The 27,695-nt window shown below is 39.2% G+C and overlaps 2 protein-coding genes across 4 annotated transcripts in view; one reads left to right on the forward strand and one right to left on the reverse strand.

Moving 5' to 3' along the window:
- Positions 1–27,695, reverse strand: part of LOC135222068 (high affinity copper uptake protein 1-like) — a 467,399-nt gene that overhangs the window by 343,657 nt on the left and 96,047 nt on the right. The gene's annotated exons all lie outside the window — the stretch shown is intronic.
- Positions 9,263–26,747, forward strand: LOC135222066 (mucin-2-like). The gene is made up of 11 exons (XM_064260218.1): positions 9,263–9,477; positions 10,196–14,098; positions 14,400–14,563; positions 17,176–17,259; positions 18,122–18,224; positions 18,739–18,911; positions 19,381–19,965; positions 20,725–20,948; positions 22,344–22,458; positions 22,735–23,008; positions 24,052–26,747. The coding sequence occupies exons 1-11, from the start codon at positions 9,303–9,305 to the stop codon at positions 24,192–24,194; spliced, it is 5,943 nt and encodes a 1,980-aa protein (XP_064116288.1). The 5' UTR covers positions 9,263–9,302; the 3' UTR covers positions 24,195–26,747.

Genomic DNA, 27,695 nt, shown 5'->3' on the forward strand with positions numbered 1-27,695 from the left:
GTAAACGGGAGAATTAAATCAATCCTTGTAAAGCCTGTAATAAACTCAGTGGTCGTAGGTACAATTATTCAGCCATCTGCGGATCTATGCAAGTGCTCTCCTTTATGCATACATAACGTAGATTATACACATAAACACTTGCATCTTTCACCTCATTCAAAACTGCACACTAACCCACAATTAATGATAGATTTTTTGAGTGACCCTTAATACTAGGTGGTTCAGAGAGGGGGTAAAAACAATGCGTGATCCGACCTCCAGCTTACTCAGGATGCGTGCAAGATTTTTCCCCTTGGACATAAATTATAAACATTATATTCTTAACTTAACGTAAACTAAAACATGCTAAAATCTACGGTCAAATAGATCGTTGTTTCACCAACGAAAATTTATGAAATAATTTTCATGTGCTGTTTATCATGTGCATGACTTATTTTCTTAAATTTCCATTCTAATAAATAAAGCATAAATATCCTATCATAAAAGTCTTGTATCTTGAACTTAACGCAAAACACCTTTTTCAAACCTCTTTAGGTTCTTCCGTAGACCTTTCCTAACCACACAGCACAAAAACAAAAACAAAGCAGTTTGTAGGCTTACTAGTTTCTTCGGCTCAAACGAGTTTTCCGTGCGGTAGCAGCTTCAAATATGGCACGATCCGGTGGTGGCCTGCTAGAAGTACGATTATGGCTAACTTTAACCTTAAAGAAAATAAAAACTACTGAGGCAAAGGGCAGCAATTTGGTACCAATGTTTGATGATTGGGAGGTGGATGATCAACATACCGATGTGCAGCCCTCTAGCCTCAGTAGTTTTTAAGATCTGTGGGAGGACGAACAAACAAAGTCGGCTCAATAGTTTTATTTTACAGAAAACAAAAAGCTACGGTTACTGCTATCTCCAGCTCGACGAAACCCCCACAAAGATTGCGCCATTCACCCATATCTAGCAAGCACTCCCTGCTTCCATCTATTTTCTATATATATATATATATATATATATATATATATATATATATATATATATATACATTCCATATATTGATATATATAATATTTATACTATATTCATATATATATATAAAGTTAAATTACCTCTCTGTAAGTTACTAACGCCAAGTGGTATTTCTCGAATTTTAGGAAGCGTTAGAAAGAATATCATTACTCCTTACATAACTGGCGCTATTTATTTTTAATAATACGTCATGAGACACGCCCTACTCTTGTTAGAACTAGTAATTAGACCGGTGATGCCGGAGAATGACTTAAAAACAATTTACCCGAGCTCTGCATCCTTGCTTTGTACTAATTAGTAGAATAAGTTTCGCACATTTCGTCTACTATTTTCTCGAAAATGTTTACAGCCTGTTTGGTGGAGTCTTCGAGTAAATTATTCCTCCCAACTTGAAGCAGCTGCGAAGCTCTCCCCATTTCTCTGCATGCAGGAGCAGCGGTGTGCGACTCTACTTTTTAAAGTGGGACCGATGAGGTCATTCAGCGCTGAAAAGGGAATTGAGAGTCAAGAAGGTTTGAAAGGCGTAACAGGAGGAAAACATCAAAGCAGTTCCACTATGAAACAACTGTTAGGAGAGGGTGGAAAGAAAGACATGAACGGAGGGACAGTAAAAGGAATGAAAGGGGTTGCAGCTAGGGGCCGAGGGAACGCTGCAAAGAACCTTTATTCATGCCTACAGTACACCGCATAAGTGGACTGATGGCACTACTCGCCTACGGGGTACTTTTTCATGAGGGTCTTTGAGCTATAAAGAATGCAAATTGATATTCTTGTGCTGTCTCAAAATTATGGGCTGTATCGCGATACAGGTTCTGATGGCTGGTTGCCTGTGGAGACTCGGATCAGATCTCCTTTTAGAAAGTGTTCGTTGAGTTCAGCTTGACATCTGATAGATCTGCTTGCAGAAGCGCATCCGGTTTCTACGAGCAAATACTAATGCCTCAATGAGTATGCCCCTCACCCTCTCACCTCGCCATGAAAGCTCGAATTAAGCACGGGGGATAAATTTTCCAGCCACCGGAAATTGGACAAATCATATCAACGAGACGCCTTGTCATATGCGTCGCCATATTGCAAATGAAAAATAAACAATTCTGCACCAAAGCCTAAACACAATTCTCGTTTGCGCCATCAGTCAGGTCCCTTAAACCTGCTGCGCCCCTGGGGAGTTCCTGCCAGATTCCCTTTCAACCATCATACCTAAACAAAGAATGATCGTGCAGGGGGGAAATTGGCGTGCGTGTTTCCCCTTGCGGGGGCGGTGAGAAGTCTTTGGGTTCTCCTCCAGATATACCTTTCCCCCACTCATCATGGAAGGGAGGACCTTTCCCTCTACCCCCACCTCCCCGCTTCTCTCCCTCCACCTCCCTGCCCTTCTCTCCCTCCAGTTGTAACCGTTGTTACATGGATTACATTATCGGCAATCACGCCAGACGGTAGCGCAAAGGTTATTTCTCTCTCTCTCTCTCTCTCTCTCTCTCCTCCTCTCCTCTCTCTCTCTCTCTTTTGACGTCGCGTCATTCATTTCTGTGTGGACACGTCATTTGCACATTTTCAGTTGGTGCACGTCACAGTTTCATTGTCAAAACAATTCATATTAATTTTCTTTTCCATTTACTTCTTTAGAATTTTTTCTGAACTGCTTTGGGTTCCGTGAATCCCGCTGAAGGCTGAAGCTTACATTTGCATATATACCAAGTAGGAAGCACAATCTACTTCGATTCTATTATAACGTATATATGGATTATATATAATATATATATATTATATATATATAATGTAATATATATATATATATAGATAACAATGTTTCTTGTAATTTCCAACAACAATGGTCCCGTGGGTAGGGTAAATTATTAATGGATATGCCATGCTCACGGAAAATGAATGGGAGGTACTAAGACTTTCAACTTTTGTTCCAAAGTCATCTTCGGAACAAAAGTTGAAAGTCTTGGTACCTCTTCTTTCATTTCCACGTGAGGATGTCATACACACACACACACACACACACACACACACACCATTCTCTCGTTAATATTAACGCTTTGCGAAAGTCGACTTTCTGGTTATGTGCTAACACTAGATTATTGAAAATCTTGTTATCGAAAGCGACATTTCTCTGAATACGGAAAGATTGTCCGAATCGTTTTTCATCTTATGATTCACTTTAAGGAGCAGTGGGGTTATCTTCAGTCCACACATTCACCTCCAATAAGATAGTAGTGCATCGTTCCTCGGTCCTGTAATTATAGTTTTTTTTTTCTAATACCCAGTTCTCTCGCACTGAAACAAGCCTCTGAGATGCTTTTGTAGAAGGATATGCGTGAGTTTGTTGCAACATTGAAGGGGATCAAAGCATTGCATCCTTTCAGTATATCACCTTACCTAATCTTGGGTTCGCAGTCTCATTAAATGTTCACTTAAAAGGCTCCGTCATCTGAGTCTCCAATTCTAGACAACCAGTAATGAGTAGAGCTGGTTAAACGTTTTCACTTATCTGATACTTCAATTATTTTAAGTCCTTTCGCAATTACTCCGTAACTGATAATCAATTCTTGTAACAAGTATTGGCCGTCTTTGTGGTCATTGGTCATACGTGATGTCTAGCTGCTATAGCAGAATTGGCTAAGCACAGGTACGAGTAAGTTCCATTCCGCCTTTTAAATGCAGTCCTTTCCAGCAGTCTTCCAGTTTCTGCTAGTTAGCACTCGGTATTTGGCAAGTATCTTCGTTTTGACTTAAATGCCAGTGGAGGTAGGTGTCAAAATTTGACTATGTCCTCTATAGTCTATACCATAGAATTACCCCTAATTTTGTGTTTAAGTCCTTCTTGGTTCCATTTCCTTTGCCACCCTTCAAAGAAAACACGAAGCTTCATCAGGAGTCATATGCACATATTCAGGGCAGCTGGTACCGCTCAGCGCTTCCACCTTTCAATTATTGTCACTCTGAGGTCTTTGTTGGTTGGCGATTATATAGCCCTGTCACTCGGAGCATTCCGCTGCCTCTTTACAGTGCATTCCCGGTTTTCCTTTTTCTTGCGTCACTGTTTTTGGCTCCATTTTATTACTATATTAATGCTCATCATTTTTCCCCAGTTCGGGGCATTTTTGGAAATATAGGAATGATCTTACTTTTTATGTGTAACAGATAACCATGATGATAATCTTCGCTTTTTTCTATCAAATGCGACATATTGGGCTCCATATTACAGCTCTCAAGACCTCTGACATTTCCTATGTAACGTTTTATATGACGCTTCATCTTCAGACAATTCTCAGAACCTTAAAAGTTTCGTATAACGCTTACCATCCACACAGTTCGCATAGCCTTAACATCATTCTGATACTTCACAATCTCCCTATTCACATTGTTGCCAATATGCCGCTGCTTCTCAAATAAATAGCATGAAGTATGAATACTATGTTTCACTGTCTTACAGCCCTCAAGACCTGCTTGACTACAAAGTACCGTAAATTGCTTCAATCTCCTTGATTTCTCGAGACTTTCTTGAATCTACTGACATTGCATCTCAAGCAGTATGACTTATAAGTCCTTATGTTCACGCTGATCTCTAGAGAGCCTCGTATGCCTAGAGAATTCAAACCCTCTTGCTACCTCTCTAGGATCTATTACACCATTTAGAACTGCCAACACGTTATTGGGGACAATTACGCACTGCTCAAAAAAGTAAAATGCCCCATGGTTCCAGAGCATTGGCCGCTGAGGATAAATGAGTTCCATCTGCAACAGATCTGTTTCTTATTTCTGTTGAACCTTCCCAAATTAATATTTTGGCTGAACGGGGAGAGTTGCCTTCAGTGGAAAGCTAATTAATCGGAGCACCAGTCAAAGAAAATGAACGTCGTCATCCTATAAAGTCTAATCACAATCTAAAAGGAGGAAGGACTTTATCGCCTCCTGCCGCACAAAGTGGATAAAATAGCTTCTTCCGATAAGTGTGACACATTCACTAAAAATCCTTCGTGAAATATGTTCCGATGCGGCTGAGCAAAATCTAGATAGCTGCTCATGAGATGCAGCACCCTCTTCTACACGTAAGACAGATCGAACCAGGAAAATAGCAAGTCAAAACATAAGGAGACCACCATTCTAACTTGAGGGAAGCCATAACAAAATTAAGAAAATTCAACAAGAACTCTACACAATATTTTAGCGTTCTATGAAATAGTATCAAGTTGCATTCTCCAATAACAGAGTCAGAAGCTTCAAGATGAAAATAAAGACACAAAACTACTAAAACTGATGCATGAACGTTTTCCTTAAACCTTTGTCTACAGGTAATGTATTAGACAGCAGTACGAATTGCCAACCAGTGATGCTTCGACAAAGCAGAATAACGTCAGTTTCAAAGAACCAATAAAATGGAAGCAGATTGTTAGTGATGCCACTGATTCGCTCGGTGGTATTCTGTACTGCTGGAATAAATTCGTTTTCCAAAAAAGTTCTAGCGCGTTTCGACTTTATTGCTCACTGGAACCCAAACTTTTACGCTAAACTACAAGAATAGCGCTGACTTGATGCTGTGGAATTCATATCACATTATATATATATGTATATATATATATATATATATATATATATATATATATTATATATATATATAATATATATATAATGTAGATATATTTATACATTTATAGGTATATATGTTATATTCATCACGTTCCGTATTTTCGTGGCTCAGTTATATATATATATATATATATATATATATATATATATATATATATATATATATATATATATAATATGTGTGCGTGTGTAAGTATGGGGTTGTGTGGTTGCGTATACATGCTTTTTAACAATAGCCAAATAATTTAAGATTTTTAGCTAACCACATCCTCCACTTACCGGCGCTTTGTAGATACCACCCAGCATTTCTCTCATTTTTTCACAGTTAAGATATCAATCAATTCTTGGTTCCAGCGACGTTTGAATCCGGTAAACCTAAAAACCACGCTTCAGAGGCTTAAAAGACCTCACAACTTAGCATTATCATTCTCTCTCTCTCTCTCTCTCTTTCTATATATATATATTAGAAGTTATCAGCATACAATCACATGCGGAACAGAAATAAATTTCTGACTCACATCAGGATCGAATCCAGGTCTTCCAGTTGTGGTTTAGATGGCAGCGCCCTTGCCTTTCAGTTGAAAGACCCGAGTTCGATCCTGATGTGAGTCAGAACTATATATATATATATATATAGATATATATATATATATATGTGTGTGTGTGTGTGTGTGTGTGTGTGTGTGTGTGTGTGTAGATATCTTCTCGTTTTTTTTGCAGCGAAAAAAAAAAAAAAAAAAAAACAAAAAAAAAAAACTACTACTGACTGCGTGCCAGTCTACTAGGGCCGCCAAGCCTCAACACAAACCCGCAATCGTGTGTAACGAGAGAGAAAATCAAGACATACAATAAAGAAAAAAATGAAGAAAGCAAAATATACTGAAAAAGAGAGGCACGTGTCCTGACAATCGCCTTCTCTCTCTCTCTCTCTCTCTCATTCTTTCGTTCTCGTAATGATAACAATGTAGATGGAATCTCCTCCACCTGCCGACTCCCTCGACGTCATACGAAGGATCGGGGTAATGGGATCGTAGCGCACGCGATGCTTGGAAATTGTTTTACTCTTGGCACCTCTCGTGTCGCGACTTCCGTTTGTTGCTTTGCATTGGATTGTCACAGAAGCTGTTCATTTATTGTTTTAAAATAGATTATCGCAGGAGATGCCTAAATACAAATGAAGAATAGTAGAGTATTCGTGATTTCCATGAGTGCCAACAAGAGTTTATTCATTGCAGGTTGTGGTTTTGCATGAGACTATCACAGAAGATGTATTAATGACAAAAACGAGTAGCAAAGAAAACACGAATTCCATCAGTGTCCACAGGCAATTCATTCACCCAAATTTTGTTTTTATTAGGCTATCACAGAGACGCATAACTGTAAACAAAGAACACAGAAGAATTCATGAATGCCATGAGTGCCAACATACAAATAAGAAAAAAGGATGATAAAGGATGCGTGAATTCCATCAATGTCAACATGTCAACGAAAACAATGAATAGTTAAGGATTCAAGAAACCCGCCAGTGCGAACATCGAAATACCAATAAAGAAGCCATGAATTCCATCAGTGTCAGCAGACATTTTATTCATCCAAAGTTGGGTATTTGTCTTAGTTTATTACAGGAGATACATAAACTAAGAGAAAATAAAGAATGGTGGAGTAGTACAGTGCACGTGAGGTCAGTTAGAGCCAACGGCCAGTGTATTCATATGAAGTCGCTTTGTATCTTTTTCATTCAAATCCTGCCGGTGGTCGAATTCGTAGATAATATTAGGGTCTGGTATCATGTATTCATCTCGAATTACATGAGTACAAACTTCGCATGTTCTTCCAGCACAAGCGAAGGTCGCGATTGTGCCTGGATATATCATGATCTGAGTCAGAGAGAGAGAGACTAGAATATGTTATATTGACGCAGACTTGCAAAGCCTAAGATCTAATCCCGGCCATCTTCACCCTCCAAGTATTTCCCGTACACTATCAGAGAGCAAAGGCCATGGGGGCAAGTGATTATGTTTCTTTAAGCATTACAGTTCTGAAGAAATAGAGTAAAAGAACGCGCTGGCGGTAATTGTTCAAAAAAAAAGAAAAATTATGTCATTGTTTCCTGTTTAAAATATCGATTTCGAAAACGGAAGATATGGCCCAAAAACCAAAGCAGAAAGATCAGGGGTGTGTAGTTATATTATATATTTAGCTATTTACCTAGTGTAGAGAAGTTAGTGTCGGGTTCTGTGTAAGCTGGGCGTGAGTCCCGCCGTTAGCGAGTACAGGGTGACAGTAGAGATAGTTACCGTAGAGTTTCTTAGTCCTTTTTGCTTCAAATTATAATTTGAAGCAAAAAGGACTAAGAAACTCTACGGCCAAGGCTACCATGGTTTCATTCAGCCGACACCGTCGAAAACTTCCAAAACTTTGGAATGGTTGGAAGTACTTCGGGGAAGCGTAATAAGTAGCAACAGACAGCCCGGGCTGACATAAGGCCACCTCAAATCAGCAACAAGATTGATATACCAACACATGGTTGCATCAATATTATCAGCTTAAAAAACTAGGGAGCTCCATTGCAGCACTTGGGAGTTACAGGGACACAATCTAAGTGGGCATTGGTTATGAAGACATAGAATGATAAATATAAATACAAAATGCTACCCGTGTTTAGTCTCTCCAGAAGATTTGATGCTCTATGACGAGTTATCCTCTGTCCCTAATACAGTGGCTGTATTTGTATATTGATTCTCCAGCTTTGAGGGACAGTGGTTAATATCTTTCTGGCAAATCCTAAGTTCGACGACGTATGTCTCTAGTTATTGTACTGAAATGACTACTCGTGTCATTTTTGAGCAGTTACCCCTGGATCGTAATTTAAGGCTTCGGGGCATTTTGGCATTCAGCTTACGGTTCATAATTACCAGCTTGAGGGTCCTGGCCTGTTTATCTTCCGAATGTCAAATACTCGATTGCATTCATTCTGGGTTGTGACGAATTGATCTGCTGTTCTAGTTTCCAAGGATGTTATATCCAAAGTCAGTAAGCTCCGAGTTTTTTGGAGCAGCAACACTAACAGAAGGGGTAAGGAAGTAGGAGGCGATGAAAGAGGAATGACCAAACGAAGCTTCGCAATGCTGCTAGACATTACTGGACAAAATGGAGGGAGGGGCATCGTGCATCTTTTCAAAATGATATATGATGGAATCAGATTTAAATGTTTAAAAACCATAAAATGAATTCATTACTTTGACCAAATGAATTTGTACGGAAGTATAGGAAATATCAAAGGATGTTGGGGTGGGTGAGTGTTGAAATAGAAGGCATGAATGAGAAAATCATTTTAAAAAATTCCTCTAACACTTTGTTGCTCTCGATTTGCTAGTTAACAGATAACAGGAGAAATCAGATGTGATTTCCTGAAAGTTTATAAGATTATTTAGAACTGATAATACAAAAAAATATGGATATATATATATATATGATATATAATTATATATAATAATAATCTATTATAATATATATATATATATATATTTTTATATATGTATATATATAAATATATATTTTTTTCTTCTTCTTCTTTTTTCTGCCCTTTTCCCAAACATTTGTGGCAGATATTTTTAAAGGTTTGGCTTACTCTGTCTGTCTCTTCCCCAGAAATAGATGACGACATCCGAATCGAACCAACACCGGTGTTGATGGTTGGCCCATCGTCCAGCCAAATTGTAGGCTTCATCAGATTCCCGTTAGATGGCAGCAGCAGCAGCAGAAGGCACAGAGAGCATGACACCCAAGAGGAGATCGAAGGCAGTGGCTTCGGGAGGACGAAAAGGGATTACAGTTTGGAGGATTTCTTAGTCTGGATGGCCTCCGGTAAGGAAACGCAAGACATGCGGGCCTTGAATTCAGTTAATTGAGTGAATGATCGACTAATATCAGCTTACCTGGCGCAGAGTACCTAGGATGTACAGTTAACTGGACTATAAGTTATCTGGTGTTATAACTACCTGAGGTTTAAAGTCAATTGCATCTAGTGTTACAACTGACTGATTGATTGATTATAAGTTATGTGGGGTGACAGTTACCATTGATATGCGTTAACGGTAACATGAGCAGGTTGATTTAATGAATGAGCTGATTCTCGAAAGAATTTATTCCTAAAATTCTCTTGCTTTATGGAAACCATGATGGAAATTATTTCCCTTGTGTCTCGTTCATGAAGTTATCACAAACATAATATGAAGTGAATCAAATGCATAATTTGAAGTAAATACAATACCTGTGTTTATTCATACATCCATTGTCATTTTCTTTGTAAATGACAACTTGATATGGTAGATACAATCAACAGTAAATAAATGTCACATTGCTTCAATTTTTATGGTATCTAGTTAAAACATCCCATAGTTTACCGCATTTGGAGTTACATTTTAATTTAATTTATCCATACAGTATATAAAACTTCATCAAAAATGTCTAACATTTTTCCCTTTACGAGACTTACTTTTCAGATGGATTTATTTTATCTAACAGTTTAGTCACTGGATTTTAATAAGTTGGAGGATAATGCATATTTTCATTGTTTTATTAGGTGATGGATCCACCGAAGAATGGCAACATCGCCCAAGAGACACTTCCTGGATGAGAAGAGAAGTTACCACAACCACTGTCTATCTTACCACTACCGTCTACACGACAGTATTGCCTGCCCCATTTACACCATCCACTTTCACCACTTCAACTGTCAACAACCCTTCCATCATTATCCAACCCTCTGCAGTCACCCCTATTGTTGCTCCACCTACGAAGTATCCAGACTATATTCCTGAGTCAGCTAATTCAGTTCATATCATAGACAAAGGAGGCAAAAATCTAGACGACAGTTTCAGTTCGACAGCGACCACCACTGGACTCCCGAGCAAAGGAGACAACACAAACCCAGCTCTCCAAGAACGCCCACAGAGCGACTATGCCTCTTCGCACAACAGTGGGAATGTCATTCCTGGGTTGCCTACATCTAAGGGCCAGACTGCAGACAAACAAGAAAAAACAAGTTTCATTACAATTACAAAAACAGTTACTGCACCTCCGACGGGAGTTCATGTAAACAGACCAGTAATTCTCACCACTACTTCATCCTCAGAAGAATCACAGTACGACATAACGGATCTGATTCATACATCTCTGGAGTACCCGGGCCCGTCAGCTACACTAACCACCTCATCTGTAACCCCCACTCCAGTTCATGTAACTGAATCTATGCTAAATACGTTAAGTCCAACATCACAAAATTTACATGACTGTTCTACAAACATTGCTCAGCCAACACTAAGTGATAGCTTTGTTCCTGTGACACCAACTGCAGTATTCAGCTCAACGAAAGATGATGATTATTACACAGGAAGAGAAACTCCAATGTTGATAGTTCCTAGTTCAACATCATCCTCACCTGAGCAGGAGATTAACACTGAGTTTAACACAGTACCCTTCTCTGCAGCAGCTAGTTCTGATCCTGAAGGTTCTATAGTAAACACAACCCAGGCAGTAAGTGGCACAGTAGATACCAATTATAGCACATATGCAACAGACAAGCCCACTACCACTCCATCTAAAGACGTCAGTTTCAATGATAGCAAAGTTTCAGATACCACAACTGAGGGAGTAATGTTCAGTCCTGATGAAGAGATTCCACATGGTAACATGACCAGTTTTACCACTCATTCGACTATTTTCTCATATGGTTTCAACATTACAGAAAACCCTGCAACTCCAATGACTGGGGTAACAGAGAGTACCATACCTGCAAAGGATGAAGTGGAAAATGACCTTAATAGTACTGATATAGTGGGATCAACCCTTTTCTCAGCAACAGATCCCACTAGTACTGATAAAATACTTGAGACAGAATTAAATACTTTGCTCTCAGAGGAGTCTGCTACAAGTTTTGTAACCAGTACATTCATATCTCTTATTGATGAAGAAGAAACAACTGTTACTAAAACAGAGGACTTGCATCAAACAAACCCGAGTACAGTGTATACCCAGACACACTCAGTTGTTACAAGTTCTGAAGGAATGAGCGATGTATCTTTATATGGTAATGAGTATGACTTTTCCACAGAAACTGGCTTCTACAGCACTACAGAAGCTCCTGTGTACACTTTCCTTGTGCCAAATTCCAGTAGCGTCTTTCCCTCATATCAAAGTGGACTTTCAGAAACACCAATATTCATAACTTCAACAGCAGGTGTGGATGTTGTAGATCCTGCACCTATTGATGCTGACGGTGAAAGTGAGGCTGAATCAGACAAAACAACTACTGCAACATCTAGTGATTATTATAGTACATTGTTTCCCACAGATTTTACAGTGGAACTTGATGGCCAAATGTCTGAAGAATCGACTCCATCACCTTTCACTACAAGCACTACACTACAGTTCAGTCTGGATGTAAATGATACTTCTACAGAGAGTAGTTTTGACTCTACTAATACCACAATAGGAGAACCTGATTTAACTACAAACAGCAATAATCTTACTGGTGTAGAGGATACAGACACTGATGCAGACACTGGCAGTGGTGATTTTATAGTTCCTCAACTAGAAAGTGATGTAACAAGCAGCACAATTTCAAGTGAATTTGGTTTGGGAGAGGAGTTAAATAGAACAGGTACAGTAAATGGAACTTTGGGGCAATATCCTGAGACTGAATATAGAACAACTGTTCTAATATCCCCAACTGCAACCACCAAATCTCACATATCTTCTGGTATAGAGGCATCATTATCAGTTGTATTATTACCTGGGCACAGTGATCATGTAACTCAGCCTTTTGATATCATTACACCAAGTGCATTACCAAGTTTACCATATCCTGGTGATAGCTCCTCTGCAAATGTCTCTGATTATGGAAGTGAAAATTTTGTGCCAAGCACTGTGAATGTCACAATTTCTTCAAGACCTGAGCACCAGTCTTCAGTGCCTCTAACTACTGTGCAATATGAAACATCAAGTGTTAATGTTCAAGGCAGTCCTTCAGTTTATCCAACACTACAGCCTTCCCCTGGGTCTTCAGAGGAAACTGATACTAGTGTTCTAACTTCGACTGCCGCTTTGCCAGGTGACAAATCAACCACTTTTCAGCCTTCCACGCCAACCTTATTTCCTAGTGAAGAATCAAGTTTGTCAGATTTACCTGATTATTCAACGAAAGAAGTGATAGACCCAAAATCCACAACAAGTGAAATGCTCAACTTTACATCTGATATTGTATCCACTATTTTCTACTCCCTAACTTCCACTACATCCTCAAGTTCACCAGGACTTTCTACAACACAAACATCCCAGATTACTACTATATCGCCTAATGCTTCATTGACAACAAACAGTTTTTTAGAAGAGAGTACTCGAGAGAGTTTGTTTCCAGTCACATCAGATGTTTCCACTTCTACTATTACTACTTCTCTAGAGGACTCAGTTATTGAAACCACTCAAGGAGGTTTGTTAACACCTAGCATTGATAGTACTGTTATTCCAAAGATGACAACTACTTTAACAACAGGAGCCCAGCCCAGCCCTCCCAGTCCTAGCAATAATGCCACAGTTCCTCTAGATCAAAGGTATTGGGTTAGGACCGTGTTGCAAGACTGTCCAAAAGAAGAAGACACTATTACATCTTGGTCTCGCATTCAAACTAAGTTAACAGAAGCCTATCAGCTTGCATTCAAGCGTAGTGCTGAGGCTCTGAAATATAAAAGTACCTTAAACCAAAAAGGTGGTATCGGGTCAGGGAACCAAGTTACAACAACAGAATCAACAGTCAAAGCGACAATCAGTCCAACAACTGTGAACCCTTATGAAAATTACACAACAATCATTGGCAGACGGAGGAGAGAAGTCATCCCAGATATTCGCAAGTCAACAATACCTTGGCATCTTTCCCAAAATGCAATTATTCCCAGTCCTCTAGTATACAAAATGTCAACAGGACTAAAAAAGGATGAAGAGATAGTTTCACTTAAGAACAGAGAAATTAAACAATTAGATTTTACCAATCAAGTGGAAAAACATAAATCAAGGTTTCCAACCTTCCTGAATAGTATCAGAATCAAGCGCTATGAATCTGAAGGGAAAGTAGCTAGAAAGTCAAAGTCTTTAGATCAAGCAACTGTCACAAATCCTTTCCTGTCATCTCGAACTCTCAAAGCAACTCTGTCTTACTCTCCAAGCGTTCCCGTTACTTTTGTTGGTTATCCAACACAAAGGACTTTCCCTACTCAGTACAGTCGAATGAGACGTGCAGTACCCGACGACATAAGCGTTAGGCTTCATAACGTTACCTACGACAACATTACAGATGTGACGGAGCTTGTTTACACAGTTTTTGAAGGAGAATGGCCCATCTTAGCTTCTGAAGCCGTCGGGAATATGTCAACAATAGACGACATGGAAATGGCGGTGCTTCTTGATCAAGTTGTAGTTATAAAAGCAGAAGGTAAGATGATTATTTCGGAAGAAACATCTTATTTAGTGGTCCATTCTGATGTTAAGTCATTTGGACTATCGTACGCTTGCTGATAGACGAATTTTACCGATAAAAAGTATACGTTAAATGCAATCCTCATCCTCACATAGAATAAATCTTAATGGTAGCCTTATTTTACATCTAAATCGTAATGTCTACACGTTACTCATGAATTTCAAGAGTTCTCACAGATGTCTTTGTAACATGCAACAAACATTGTATAATCTGCAACACTATCTTTATTTATGTCACTAATTGGTCCACATTTCAGAATATTTATCTTCATCGCCCTTACCGGACCAACAGCAGGATGTGTACATCATCATAGGAGGTGTCGTTGGTGGAGTAATGCTTCTAGTTTTTGTGTTATGGTGTGCTATGTTCCTGTATAAACGGAAGGCCAGAGAGGAAGAAACGTTACAACCAGACTCTCAGGTAACTCAGGATGAGATTTTCCTTTATTTTCGTGTCGTTCACGTTGGGTAACTGACACAAAATAGTCAGTGGTTCTAGTTGTCTTCAAATGAGCACAACGGATCATTTTCGTCGTTTACGAAAATAGCAAGGAAGTTATAATTAACTTGAACATCGGTTCCTTATTGTTTGTAGTTTTCATGCTAGATGTGTATTCACAAACATTCTGTCAAGAAGCAAGTCTCCTCTTCATCAAATAAGAAGGCATCAAATAAAAGGAGCTGTACCAATATCAAATATTAGCTCCAAATATCGACAGGCAATAGAATATGATTGGATCTAGTTAACTGTATATATATACAGGGTGTAAAAAGAGTTTATGCAAATTTTTTGGGAAATGAAAGAAAACGTCATTCTGAGCAGAACATGTTCTATAAACATATGCATTTTAAGGCGTCATTTGTCAGTGAGGTGAATTTTAAAATAACTGTTATCATTAAATGGCCAAGTAAGATGGTATGTCGGAGTGCACCTAGCTATGGGGAGAGGATGGGATGGAGCTGATCACTTCACTTGTTACTCTAAACAGCCTCGCTTTTCCGTGTTTGGGTTACAAATATGTCAGATTCCTTATTTATTTTGCGAGCAAGAAACTGGGGATAATGCCTTACCATTTCAGTAATGTTGAATATTCATATATGATGTTTACTTATGGATTTTGCAACAATGAACTCCACTGTTATAAAAAAGGAAATCAGCGATTAGGACAATGTGAATACAATACTTCCAAATCAAATGTATTCCTTAGATATTGAGCAAATGGGAATGATGTAAGTATCATTGAAACCTTCTCAATGGTATTCACTGGAATCCGATAAAGGAAAGAAAAGCAAGCCGAATGGAATCTCCCCTCCATCAAAGATAGGCTTATTCATGAAACACCGATCAAAGATTTAAAACATACTTTTAAAAATCTCACTTTCTCCAACAAAAGTGTTCATTATGCACCAGTCAAAGGGAAAAACACACTTAAGATAATGCTTCCGTCTCTGCCAGATGAAAAAGAATCGGAACAATATGGAAAATTCACTTTCTTCAGTCCTTCCTGAAAACCGAAGCATGTATATTCATGCAGTAATCGAAAGAGGTAAAAAAGCTGACATTGTTCAAAGTGCAGTAACCTCCCTATCCACAATTCCTCGTCATCATGATTACTGTCATTATTTACTCATTCAGTATAGGACTAGCCCTGACTCCTGATTCTACAATTTCGTGACATTTACACTACTTTCTTGATACGTAAAGTTAATCATTAAAATTAGATTACAGTGAAGTCTGTTCACAGGTGATTTACTAATTGAAGGGGCTGTAATGTTACATTTTTCAAAAACCTGTGAGAAAAAACTCAAAATTAAAACACTAGCAGTCTAGTTGCCTAATACACTTCATCAACCCCCCTCCACCCAACCCCTATCCCTGACTACTCAGACATCACTTCTGTGTTAGCCGGGAGCAGCGTTAAGGAAAACCGGTTATTTTGAAAATTCGCCTCACCGATAAACGAAGTCTTGAAATGCATATGTTTATAGAAAACTTTTTGTTTAGAATGACCTTTCTTCATTTCCCGAAATATTTGCATAAGCTCGTATTACACACCACTGTATATATTATATATATATTATATTATATATATTATATATTATATATAATATATATATATATATATATATAGATATATATATATATATATATATATATATATATATATATATATATATATATTATATACATATATATATATATACATATACATATAAAGGTGAAAGCCACGAAGGAGAGGGAAACACTGGAGTGCTGTGTGGTCTTTTGACTCGACGTCCTTTACTCTGCTAAGTAAAGGGCGTCGAGTCGAAAGATATCCCAGCACTCCAGAGTTTCACTTTCCTTCGTGGCTTATATCTTTATTTATATATTCATCACGTTCCAAATTTTCGTGATTCAGTATATATATATATATATATATATATATATATATATATATATATATATATATATTATATTACATATGTGTGTGTGTGTGTGAGGAGTGCAACGAACGTCTGTATTTGTGGTTTAGCCCAGGACCCACTAAGTGGATCCTGGTTTAGCCTAAACTTCGCTGTACCATGTCGCTGCTCGGGCATCAGTAGGTCATACTATAACTACGACAGCAGCGCAGTGATGTTGACTGCGCTGCTGTTGTATATTTATCATTAATACAGAATATATTAATGTTAAATATATAATTTCGTCGTCATCATCCTAAGTTTTTGTATTTGTTTCTTAATATGAAATATATTTCCATTTCAAGTATCTGATCTCTCTGTAATAAGAGGCAGTTTTAACAGTCCTATAAACTATCCGTATATTGATGTATCATCTGTTAATCATTACAGTGTTCATTAGATAGTCTTTCGAATCATTTGTGGCATGGTGTCCATCAAATGCAATACCTATTATTATTATTACTATTATTCAAAGATGAACCTTATTCAAATGGAGCAAGCCCACAGGGACCATTGACTTGAATTCAAGATTCTGTGCTCTCTCTCTCTTCTTTTTATAACTTTAGTAAAATGTTCCATTTTCGACAGGAGGTCACACCCAGGAGTCAGCTGAGTACCAATGCCTACCTGGGTCACGTTAACCTTGGTTACTCGGACCCCAGAGATGAAAAGGTAATTTATTTATTTTCTTCATTTATTTGTGTTTTGTGAAGGTAACTATGGTTTCCAGTCTCAGGTGGCTATAGATCTTAAATTTGTCATTTAGGATTAACGAGAAAAAAACCATTGCTAGTGAATATTTTTTTAGTTAAATTCTAAAGTACAAAAAGACCGTGACAACAATCCTTGTGGAAACAGTTTTTGGGGTTTATATGTTGTTTTTAAACAACTGGATTTTACCAATCAGGTGGTAAAATCTAAATCGGTTTTTCCAACCTTCCAGAATAGCGAATTATAACTTCTGAGAGTAAAAGGGAATAAGAAAGAATAAGCAAAACTTTGGAAACGAAACTTGCAAAAATGTAAGTTATGTTTAATTTGGATGGTACAATTTAGGCCCACATCATTATTGGTTTTTTCTTTTTATCGGCTGGGGTTATCAACTGATGGGCGCTGCTGCGCATGTGCGTTGTCTTTATAATTCATGTATTCTTAGCGCACGCAGAATTCCCCAAAAGTTTGGAACATTGAAGATTGTCCTGCTATTAAAAGTCATCGAGGAATCTGAAACCACTGAATTTGGATGTCGTGTCATGAGAATCTTATCAAATATAAATTCCTAAAGTGTTTTCTCAGCTTAGCAAAGTTAATGTAACACAGTATTTCATCCCACATCGTGAGAGTAATTCACACCTGCAGTACTTATACCTTGCAAGATGTAAACGAATGTTGAGCCTCGCTGTATATTATTATAGTATAATGAAGAGATGGGCTGGAATATTAAAGAAATTAATTTTGGCACAGAACTCAAATGTAGTGTTATGACGTTTCAACTTCCAGTAATTTTTTTTTTTTTTTTTTTTTTTTTTTAAAGGCGGAAGCGGCTCCGATACCCTCGACGTCCCAACCCGTGGATGACGATCCAGGCAGGTCCTCGCCCTCGGGATCCCACGACCACCTCATCCGGCCCAGACAAGGTAAGAAGAAAGAACGTTATGATAACTGGGCTTGGGTCTTATATGTTGATTAATTTGCATTAATTTACCTTGAATTAATGCTTTTAGAAATAGTCTTTGAGTTTCTGTCGAGGATTGTTCAATGACTCTTCCTTCCTCTTTTGAGATCACTCTAAATATTTGTTGACTGATTTATGCTACTCTGGGCTTACTTTCATTCAGTTGTTATTTATCATGACTTGACTGTTCATGTGCCTTTGTTAAATAGTTTCTAGTCATATAAAAACACTGTTTAGATGCTGTTTCTGTTTTAACTGTAATATGTGTTTATGTAACACGATATAAATTGGCTTATTCTGAATAGTTAAGGGAAATTATCAGTCAGAAGATAAACCATAATCAACTGGAACAAGCCAACATATCCCAACCCAACCCCAAAACCCACCTCCCTGCCTGTCTCTCTCTCTAACGACATAAGATATTGCCGTGTGCGCAAGCATCATGAATCCGAAGTCAGCTTTTCCATTTGCCCCAGGGCCCTCTCACGGCTCCGCCAGCAAACTCGACCAGCATTTCTACAGGAGGAGAGGCCGAGGCGACGCAGCAGGAGACAGGAGCAGCGGCAACACTTCAAGAGAAGGTTCCGTCAGAGACGAGGAAGACTACGCAACCTCGGAAGAAGAAGAAGAGGAAGAGGATGATAATGAAGTGAGAACCGCCAAGAATAATATTAGTTGCTTACTGTTGCTAAGTCTCGTGAATTAATGAGTTAACTTACAACTAAAACGTGAGCGAGTGAAAGGATGCCTAGACAAAATAAGTCACTGATTTATTCATATTTTACCGTTTTACTTATAACAATGGAATTAGGATTCATAGGGTTCCTTCCCTAGTCTGTTTGGCTGACACCAGCCTGATTAATTAAAAATCTACAACTCATTCTTTCAATCGTTCAACCCTCCAGATTATATGATAGTTAGTAATACGCCTATGAGCATTGTACAGGTCAACATCAATGTATTTTGAGGTCAGTATGCTATATAGAATGGAGCATTTAAAATGAAGCAAGTTCTTACTAATATATCGGCCTTTAATTTAGTTGACGTATAGACGTACATTTTTCAACATCTTGAATAACGTATTGTCTTGTGTTTCCCCCCTCCCCAACGACCCCCAGGCAACCACGCTGCGACGTCCGAAAAGCAGCGTCCCTTGGAAGAAGAGCGGCCGCCTGACCATGGACGAGCACGTGTACAGTTCTCCGAAGCCCATCAGCTCCCAGGACTTGACGGGTCCTTCTGCCACTTCCCGGTACGAAACGACGCACTCTGAAATGAGTTCGAGCGACCCCACTCAACAGCTGATGGCCAACATCCTCCACGGGGCTCAGATTTTCACCAGCAAGGACCAGGGGTCGCTATTCTTGCCACCGCCCCTCCTGCCCCCTCCCAAAGGTTTTGGGAAGTCCCAAGACCCTCCTTTCATCCCGGGGACGTCCCTGCCGCGCTTCCTCCCGCCCCCGAGGCCGCTCAAGAACTTGGAGAGTGTTGTGGACGGAGGGAAGCGAAGGATACCGTCGCAGATCGACGCTTATGCGTACGACCCCGAGGCGCCGCCCATTCCGCCCAGGAATTACACCCGAGAGGAAGCGGGGCTGCCGCCCCTTGGCGAAGGAGGGTCTCCTCCACGGCCTCCAATGAGAGACGCCGAAGTCGAGGCTCGGATTGAGAGCGAGGTTGTTGTGGCGTCTTCTTCTAATGAGGTAGGATGAACGGGATGAGGACCAATGACTCATTTAGAATACATTATTGGTCTTCTCCTTAGGAGTGAGTGATGATACCATAAGGGAAATGACGAAAGTCCTATTTGTACATGTGATGGAGATTGCAGACAAAACTAAGAGAGAAATTATATCTCAGAATTGTCCAAAATCTTGTGTTGCCGTTGCTGTCTAAAACTCTGAAGTGTAAGAACTGTGTCGTCGGGGGAAACAATATCTTCCTTGTTGTGCCATGAAATCTTGAATTATGTACCTCAGTACTTTTATGTGTCCATTAGTTAACTACGTGTATTTCATCACAGGCTTCATTTGTACATTTATATCAAAGAGCAATAATAACCCTGTTATTTTAATGCGAGCCAGTTTTCATTAACATTAACCTACATTTTCAGAGAGAAAGATGTTCTGTCTGTAAGTTGCCCTTCTGCCTCTACTGCAAGTATGACGTAATTACTCATAACTGAGGAAATAATAAGTAATCTTCTGTTGCCATTGCAGGTATGACAGTTGCCCATAACTGAGGAAATAATTTGTTGGTCTTTATCAGCGCTTGTTGGCTATCAATCATCATTCGAACTTCATTTCTTTGACTGCTCGTAAATAAACGAGCACATTCTTTTAAACTTGAAATGTTTCCCTTCACAAAGAAGCCATTTTCTTCCAGCGATGATCACCGCCGTCCTGTTGTACCACGAATGCAGCCTCCAAAATGTTCACCTGACGTTCATACCTGGTTTTCAGGATCGATTGAGGCGCCCCTCCGAGTCCTCTTCCCACGTGTCAGATTCCGGAATGTCGGAGAGCAGCATGCCTAACGTAGGGCGCCTGCGCCGTCGCTTCCACGATCTGCTAGACGATGCCTTTTCCTTACTGAGCGGTCAACGCCCGGGAGATAAGGTCACCCCACTAACCACTCCGACGATGTCACGCAAAACTCGATCCAAATCTGCTGCTGTGCCTCAAGGGTAGGTTACAGGCCTTCGGCCCTATGTGTCTTTTTTTTTTTTTTTATCACAGAGGAAATACTATGTGTTAGCTACTTTAGAAACACTAGTATTAATTGCCATAAAGTATTATTTACAATGATTTCAAGGGTCTTTAATAAGATAAGAAGATAATGATATATAAATAAGTCGTAGGATACGAAGTGCCAGTCCTTTGATTTTTTGCAAGAACTGCAGCTTTCCTGTTTATCAGACTGTGCACACAGCATTTGGCAATCAATTCTAAGGCTACTGGATACTAGATCTTATTGGACTGTTTACAGCCATGAGAACTCTGGCTAACGTGCTCCTTATGACGTCTGTCTTACACAAGAGTAAGTTCGAGTATAGCCTTTATGTCAAAGGTCAAACGCCAGGACCTATGAGGTCATTCAACGCCGAAACGGAAACAAACAGAAAACGGGGCTGAAAGGTGTAACAGGATGAAAACCTCATTGCAGTTGCACTGTGAATGAATTGTTAGGAGAGGGTGAAAAGTAAGATAGAAGTAAGAAAATATTAATGGAGGTGCAGTAAGAGGAATGAAAGGGGTTGAACCTAGTGGGCCGAAGGGACGCTGCAAAGAAAAGTAAGTAATGGCTACAGTGCACCACATAATACACTGATGGCACTACCCTATCCTGCAGGGCTTTAATGAGAGAACCTCAGCTGTTGACACAAAATATGTGATACAATATTGTAAGACCTCTCTTGAAGATTTTCATTTTCAACCAATTCAACTGATTCAGGGAACACTAGTCATGGTGATATCTATGTCTTTTCGCCAATTAAACGACAGAATTCGTAAGATCCTGGAAACCAGCTTAAAGAATTCTTACTTATTTCGTATGCCTTTGAAAGTGTGAACGAATGGAAGGGAATAGAATGCAATATAGAATTTAGGCCAAAAGCCACGTGCTGCACATTGGGGCCTATGGGGTCACTCAGCGCTGAAAGGGAAATTGACAGTAGAAAGGTTTGAAAGGTGCGGCAGGAGGAAAACCTCGCAATTGCACTAAGAAACAATTGTGCAGGCTTCTTTGATAATATAGAAAGGAAGGTTAATCACAACTTCAATTCTCCTTGAACAGTTACTGTTGACAGGCCACTAACACATAAATCTACAATTTCCTTATGTCTTCTTGTGATAATTGACAAGGATGACACGAACAGAAAGTGTCGCCCTAATGTTGCCTATGAAAATTAATGTCTTAATTTCAATCTTCCTCTGTTGGATGAGTTCTGGGAGGTTACAGTCAAGTTTAGCCCAGATTTGTGAATAGATGATTTACATTTTATTTATTTGCATCTATGTGGGATGAAGTTCATCGAACTATTTTGCAATTTATGTCCTTTTTTTTTTGTGTGTCTGTGCAGCCGGACGCGGCCTGCAGGCCTATTCCAAGAGGAACTGGACGATGCGATTGCAGGTCGTCCTTGGTCGGCAGCGGCCGTTCAGTCTGCGGTGCCCGGCTGGAAGGAAGCTCAAGTTGTAAGTGTCAGAGATCATTCTCAAGTTGTAAGAGGCCTTTTAGAAATGTTAAATTTGCATCAGAGATGATCCGGTCTATGAATAATCACCAAGCAACTTTGGTCATCTCCTGAGCAGATTTCCGTAAATCTGTTCTTTTCGGGATTTGATGCTGTGAATTAATGTGCTATACTCAGTAGATTATATGTTTATGTTGCAATATATATTTTCGAAGTTTGACCTCGCTGAAAATATTGACTCTATTACAAAGAGGCTCTATTTCTTTCTCCTGCTTAGGCTGTCGGTGTGATCCCACTGGAACAAAGCAAGTCGCCCAGATCAGCCTGGGGAGACTCTGGCCGGCCGGGCACGAGCTTTGGCAGGCCGAGTAGCGTTCCTTCAGGAGCCAGTCGCCCTAGCAGCGTCGTTGCCGGGGCAGGGCGGCCCAGCAGTGGCCCTTCGGGCACGTGTCGTCCGGGGAGTGGACGAAGTGGCAGAAGCATTACCCCTGTTAATATGCCCCCGTTGAGTCCAGAAGCTGGTGGAAGGAGGCTGTCGACCACCATCACTAGTAAGTCTCTTGTGACGTTCTTTGTTCAGTACTGACTTTTGGTTGGAAACATCAGTTCATGGGTGAAAGTTATTTATATTCCGTAATGTTCCATACAGTATCAAAAGTTCAACGTGATTGAAGAACTATCAACTATGGAAAAATGTTTAACAAATTTCTTTATTTGTGTTTCTTAAACAGTGGTATGGAAATGAGAGGTTAATGTTCTTCCTTCGAATTCATCTATTTCATATAATCATATTTGAAAAGCCACTCATTTTGCTAAGAACTGAAGGTCATACCTGGGCTAAGGTCGCCGAAATGTATTCCAGCAGTTAAATACAGTTCAAAAATATCTTGGCAGACCATAATGCATTCATGTAAAACCTTAATGTCTGTAAATGATTTGAATAAAAATGAAAGACCATCAGCAAGTAATGTGTCATTGTCAAGTTTGATTTATGTGATTTCCGTTGAAATCTAATTATGGGTAGGCCTTTGCAATCTTTAATTTCATTTTTGTATTTACCTGAAATATTAGTATTCATTTGGTAAAGTGTTAGGTTCCACATTTCTTTTTCTCCCACTTAGTGTCCATATTGTGCTGAGGTCAATTGTCAAAGGTCTCGAGCCCTGTGCCCTGCCCTAAGCAATCCTTACTGTTTCAAAAGTCCCTCTTGAAGCCCCAGTTAACACTGATGTTGCCAAGTGAGAAAGACGACCTGATTTACAGCTTAATATAATACATTCAGTGTCATATCTTCTTAAGAAGCAACTGTGGATGAAAAATGACCAGAAACTAGGAACGTCACTTTGTTCGTGAAATAGTCTTTTAAGCCTGAAGGAAAATCGCCAATATTCCAAAATTTCGGTCCGGCATTAAAGGTAATACAGATTTATTACTCACTGCTTTCTTAAGACAGGGAGCCATCAGCGAGCAATTGCCTACGCCACCAGGTCTCGCGTGGGTGGAGAAGGGGTTTGGTTGCTGTTGTACGTGTGTGTTTGGTGTCTAAGAATGAAAGACTTGAAAACTTTTGCTAATAATAACTGATCTTCCTCAGATGTACAAAGCAGAGCTGGCGAACCAATAGACCCGGACACGGGTCTCAGAGCATCCGACCCAGCAGTGCCACTCATCCGGGCCATCAAGGAAGAACTGAAGCGCTTCAAGAGCAGCGTCAGCACAGACACGTCCAATGCTTGAGCGGAGCGCCCCTGGCAGTGAGCGGCAAGACCTAAGGAAGGAGGAGTGTGGTAGAATATTCACTCTGCTGATATTGTCCGGTAGTGGCCGCAAAGGAGAAAATTGCCCACGGCAGAATGTGAGATGAGAGTGAAGTGCATAAGGCCACATTCACGCAGGTTTCACCTGAACTTTGCAAAGAAAAATTCTGACTGCAGAACTGAGAGTTTAATCTCGAATTAACTACTATTGTGCGTCACAAAATAAGATGTGCTTGGTGTAATTCATTTTTTGTGATTTTGTTCTTTGTAGAAACAACAGAGTTTGATTGAAGGTTCTTGGTTGTGTGTATATTTCTTTTCAGACTTTTTACCAGTCATGTCATTCGTGATAGTTTCGTGACCTAAAGGAGGTCCTCGAGAACTGAAGGAGTTTATGAGGACCAATTTGTTGAAATGGACGCCTCTGAGGTGAGACATCAAAACTGAAAGGAACAAATTCTTGTATATTTTTCTTTTCCAATGAGCAGAATTTTATCGAAGGCTTCAGAAAAACATAATTATACTTATATATATTTTTGGAAAAATGTGAAAACGGGAAATTTTCTGTACGATGGCACGTGAATATGTCTGTCATTTACAAAATATGTAAAGTTTTCTCTTTTTTATTTTCGTATATACTTTCAGGAATAGGCCACGTTGTGCATAGATTCTTTATTTAAGAGATGTTCCGGGTAGCTAACTGTTAAAAAAAGGACACTGATATACGCAGTATATCAAAGTAAATTACGAAAACTAAAATGACTACAAGATAAGAACTAAATGATCAGATGCGCCCATTTTGCGAACGATGGCATGAATCTGCCCAATAGGTTGTTTATGGTACCAAATAAAACAGATGAATCTTTGGAAGCGAAGCAATTCCGTATTAAGTTTGTGCTCTGAACAGAGCGACCATTAATCTGTCATTTGCCTACATTTCATGCTTAGTTCATTACTTAGATTTTTTATCATATTATGTGCCTAATACGTAGAATGAATCATAAATCACTGCATTTAACGATTTATGTGCCAAATACTGTGTAGAATTTATTTAATTCTATAGAATGTCAGCAATATATTGTTGATATTCTTGTTTAGTCTACAGTCAATAAAGGCACTGGTATATTTATGAATGTACACAAGCTTCATTTGGAATGACAGTTGTACAAAAAACAAAAGATGTCATTCAATCGATGTGATCTGTCTTGCAACTTATAGGTTTTCCAAGGGACCAGGTTATGATTTGTGATTTTGTATTGTTTTTAAGTTAGATTAGGCCTTAGGATTTCTCATTCGAAGCGCCGCAAATGAAGCAAAATAGCTAAAGAGGACATTAAAAGAGGTTGGTTATTCCTTCGGTATTTCGGAGGACAGGGAAAAGGCCGACGTCTCATTTGCTTCATTTATGTGTTTTTCATCATTCTGGCCTTTCCTTTTCCTCTACTGTCGTCGTGGGGCGTCCACATCAGGCTTCTCATCCAGAGGCCGGCTTAATTAATCTAGGCAACCAACCTTTCGTTTACTCTCCATTCTTACGTCCTTTTTCCGCTGACACACCATCAGCCAACAAGCGAGATAGGAAGGCGAGGGATGTTCTGAGGCAATGTTATGGTGTCAGTCTTCTAAAGGAGACAGGCTCTCGGTTTCCCTTCGATTGTGGGCACCTTTGGAATCTGTGCCAGTGTTTTGTGTTTACTTTTAAAAGTGGAGAAGACTCTCCTGATGAATGAACAGAGAATCAAATATTGTGAGCACTTTCTAGAAGCGCTCTTAAGGTAATAGATCACTAACAGACCAACTTTCAACTGCCAACGGACTTCCAAAAATGCTTCTTTTTTCTTCAGCATGTCTACCATATTTCGCGTAATCATGATTTCTGTCATCAAAGTGTGCCATCATTTCCATTTATTTGACTTTTGTCAATGGAGTGCGGAGGCCAATGTGAATGACTAGAAACGTGTTTCGTCTGTGTCTGAGACGTCGGTTAAAATTGCACTGATAGTTTGTGAATGGTAAGATTTTTTTTTTTTGTAATAGGTTACAATGTTCTAATATTCAAAGAGATCTACCTGCTTGTATCTATACCATCTGACTTGTCTATTTTGCATCCTGATTTTTCACTCTCACATGCCGAGTAACTTTCATGTCAGTGAACATTTCAAATGTGCAATTTCAAATTCGGCTTTCATTGTGTCAAAGAGACATTTGTCAACATGACGTTTAATTATACAGGAGTATAATAAAACGTCATCCTTGTATTTGTGCTAATCTTTGTATTGGTAACTTACGGTTCTGGGACAACTTTTAATACCTATTTCTGTGCTGAAAACGACTATCTTCATGTGCAATGCTGCACCGTCACTGAAATTGTCTTTTTTAAATTGCAATTCAGGCACAATTACAAGTACATAAAAAACGACTTCCATGTCAGCAGGTCTAGGATCATAGCTGATTGCTGACGTCTTAATTTCCCAGTCTGATATTTTTCCTATTTTTAGGTGTGTTAGGTTCTCTCTCTCTCTCTCTCTCTCTCTCTCTCGTCTCTCTTCTCTCTCTCTCTCTCACACACACACACACACACACCACACATTTCAATATAACAGCCTGATGGTAAAATCTTGAAAGTTCAGGGAATCAAGAATCATGCTTTTTGCTGTGATCGATTTTCGTTTTTGAAACGAAAATTTGCTCCCGACAAATCAAGTTCGTAGGAAGATTCTCTTCCCTCAGCAGCGGCTCTTAATCTGGAGGACTTCCTTCCGTGCTGGATATCCCCCTCCTATTTAGCCCCCTGGTGTTTTTCTCATTCATAAATTTCCAAAATGAGAATTGGAGACTTCCACAGAGCACGGAAAAGTCCGGGATGCAGTTTTCATGATCACGATTTTGCCTTTCGTTGTCAGCATTCATGGAGGCTCAAAGTTTAGTTAAATGAGTTTCATGGGGTTAATTTTATAAGGAGAAAGGATTTCCTTGATAAAGAAAGGTGACATAGGAACGTGCAACGTCCGCTAGTTAATTATTTCTTTTAATTCTCCAGATTGTTTCAAAGCCTCGTGACAAATCCGGTTTATGCGACAAGTGTACAAAGAGGAGAGAGGAGTTCAAAGGATGACTGACGTTATTGTCACCGCACTTACAAAGTGAACGAATTTATGGAGAAAGGTTTATTTAAGGAACAAATAAAAACACGCCTAGGTAACTACGGACGAAAATTTAAAATTCCAAAATATTATTTTACTAAGTGTTAACGATTAATGATGCTAGAAAATTTAGATTGGCGTTCTAATTTCAAACACCAGATGTATAGAATATTTAAACAATCTAATAAAATTTGTACTAGATTTCGTCTTTTATCTATCCTTAAGATTTCCATTTTCAATTTCAGGAACGCAATGAAAACATTTATGAAAAAATTTCACCAAAAGCATACAGAGAAGAAACGTTTTGCAGTCCTCCATCTCTCTTTCCGTCTACCTAT

The sequence above is a fragment of the Macrobrachium nipponense genome, chromosome 3 (genome assembly GCF_015104395.2).
Source record: "Macrobrachium nipponense isolate FS-2020 chromosome 3, ASM1510439v2, whole genome shotgun sequence".
NCBI classification, from domain to species: domain Eukaryota; kingdom Metazoa; phylum Arthropoda; class Malacostraca; order Decapoda; family Palaemonidae; genus Macrobrachium; species Macrobrachium nipponense.

Excerpts from the sequence above, each read along its gene's own strand:
- LOC135222066 (XM_064260218.1), top strand. The coding sequence starts at position 9,303 with ATGGTTGGCCCATCGTCCAGCCAAATTGTAGGCTTCATCAGATTCCCG. Across the intron at positions 18,225-18,738 it reads CCTCATCCGGCCCAGACAAG|GGCCCTCTCACGGCTCCGCC; the intron begins GTAAGAAGAAAG and ends CATTTGCCCCAG. Across the intron at positions 19,966-20,724 it reads TGGCGTCTTCTTCTAATGAG|GATCGATTGAGGCGCCCCTC; the intron begins GTAGGATGAACG and ends CCTGGTTTTCAG.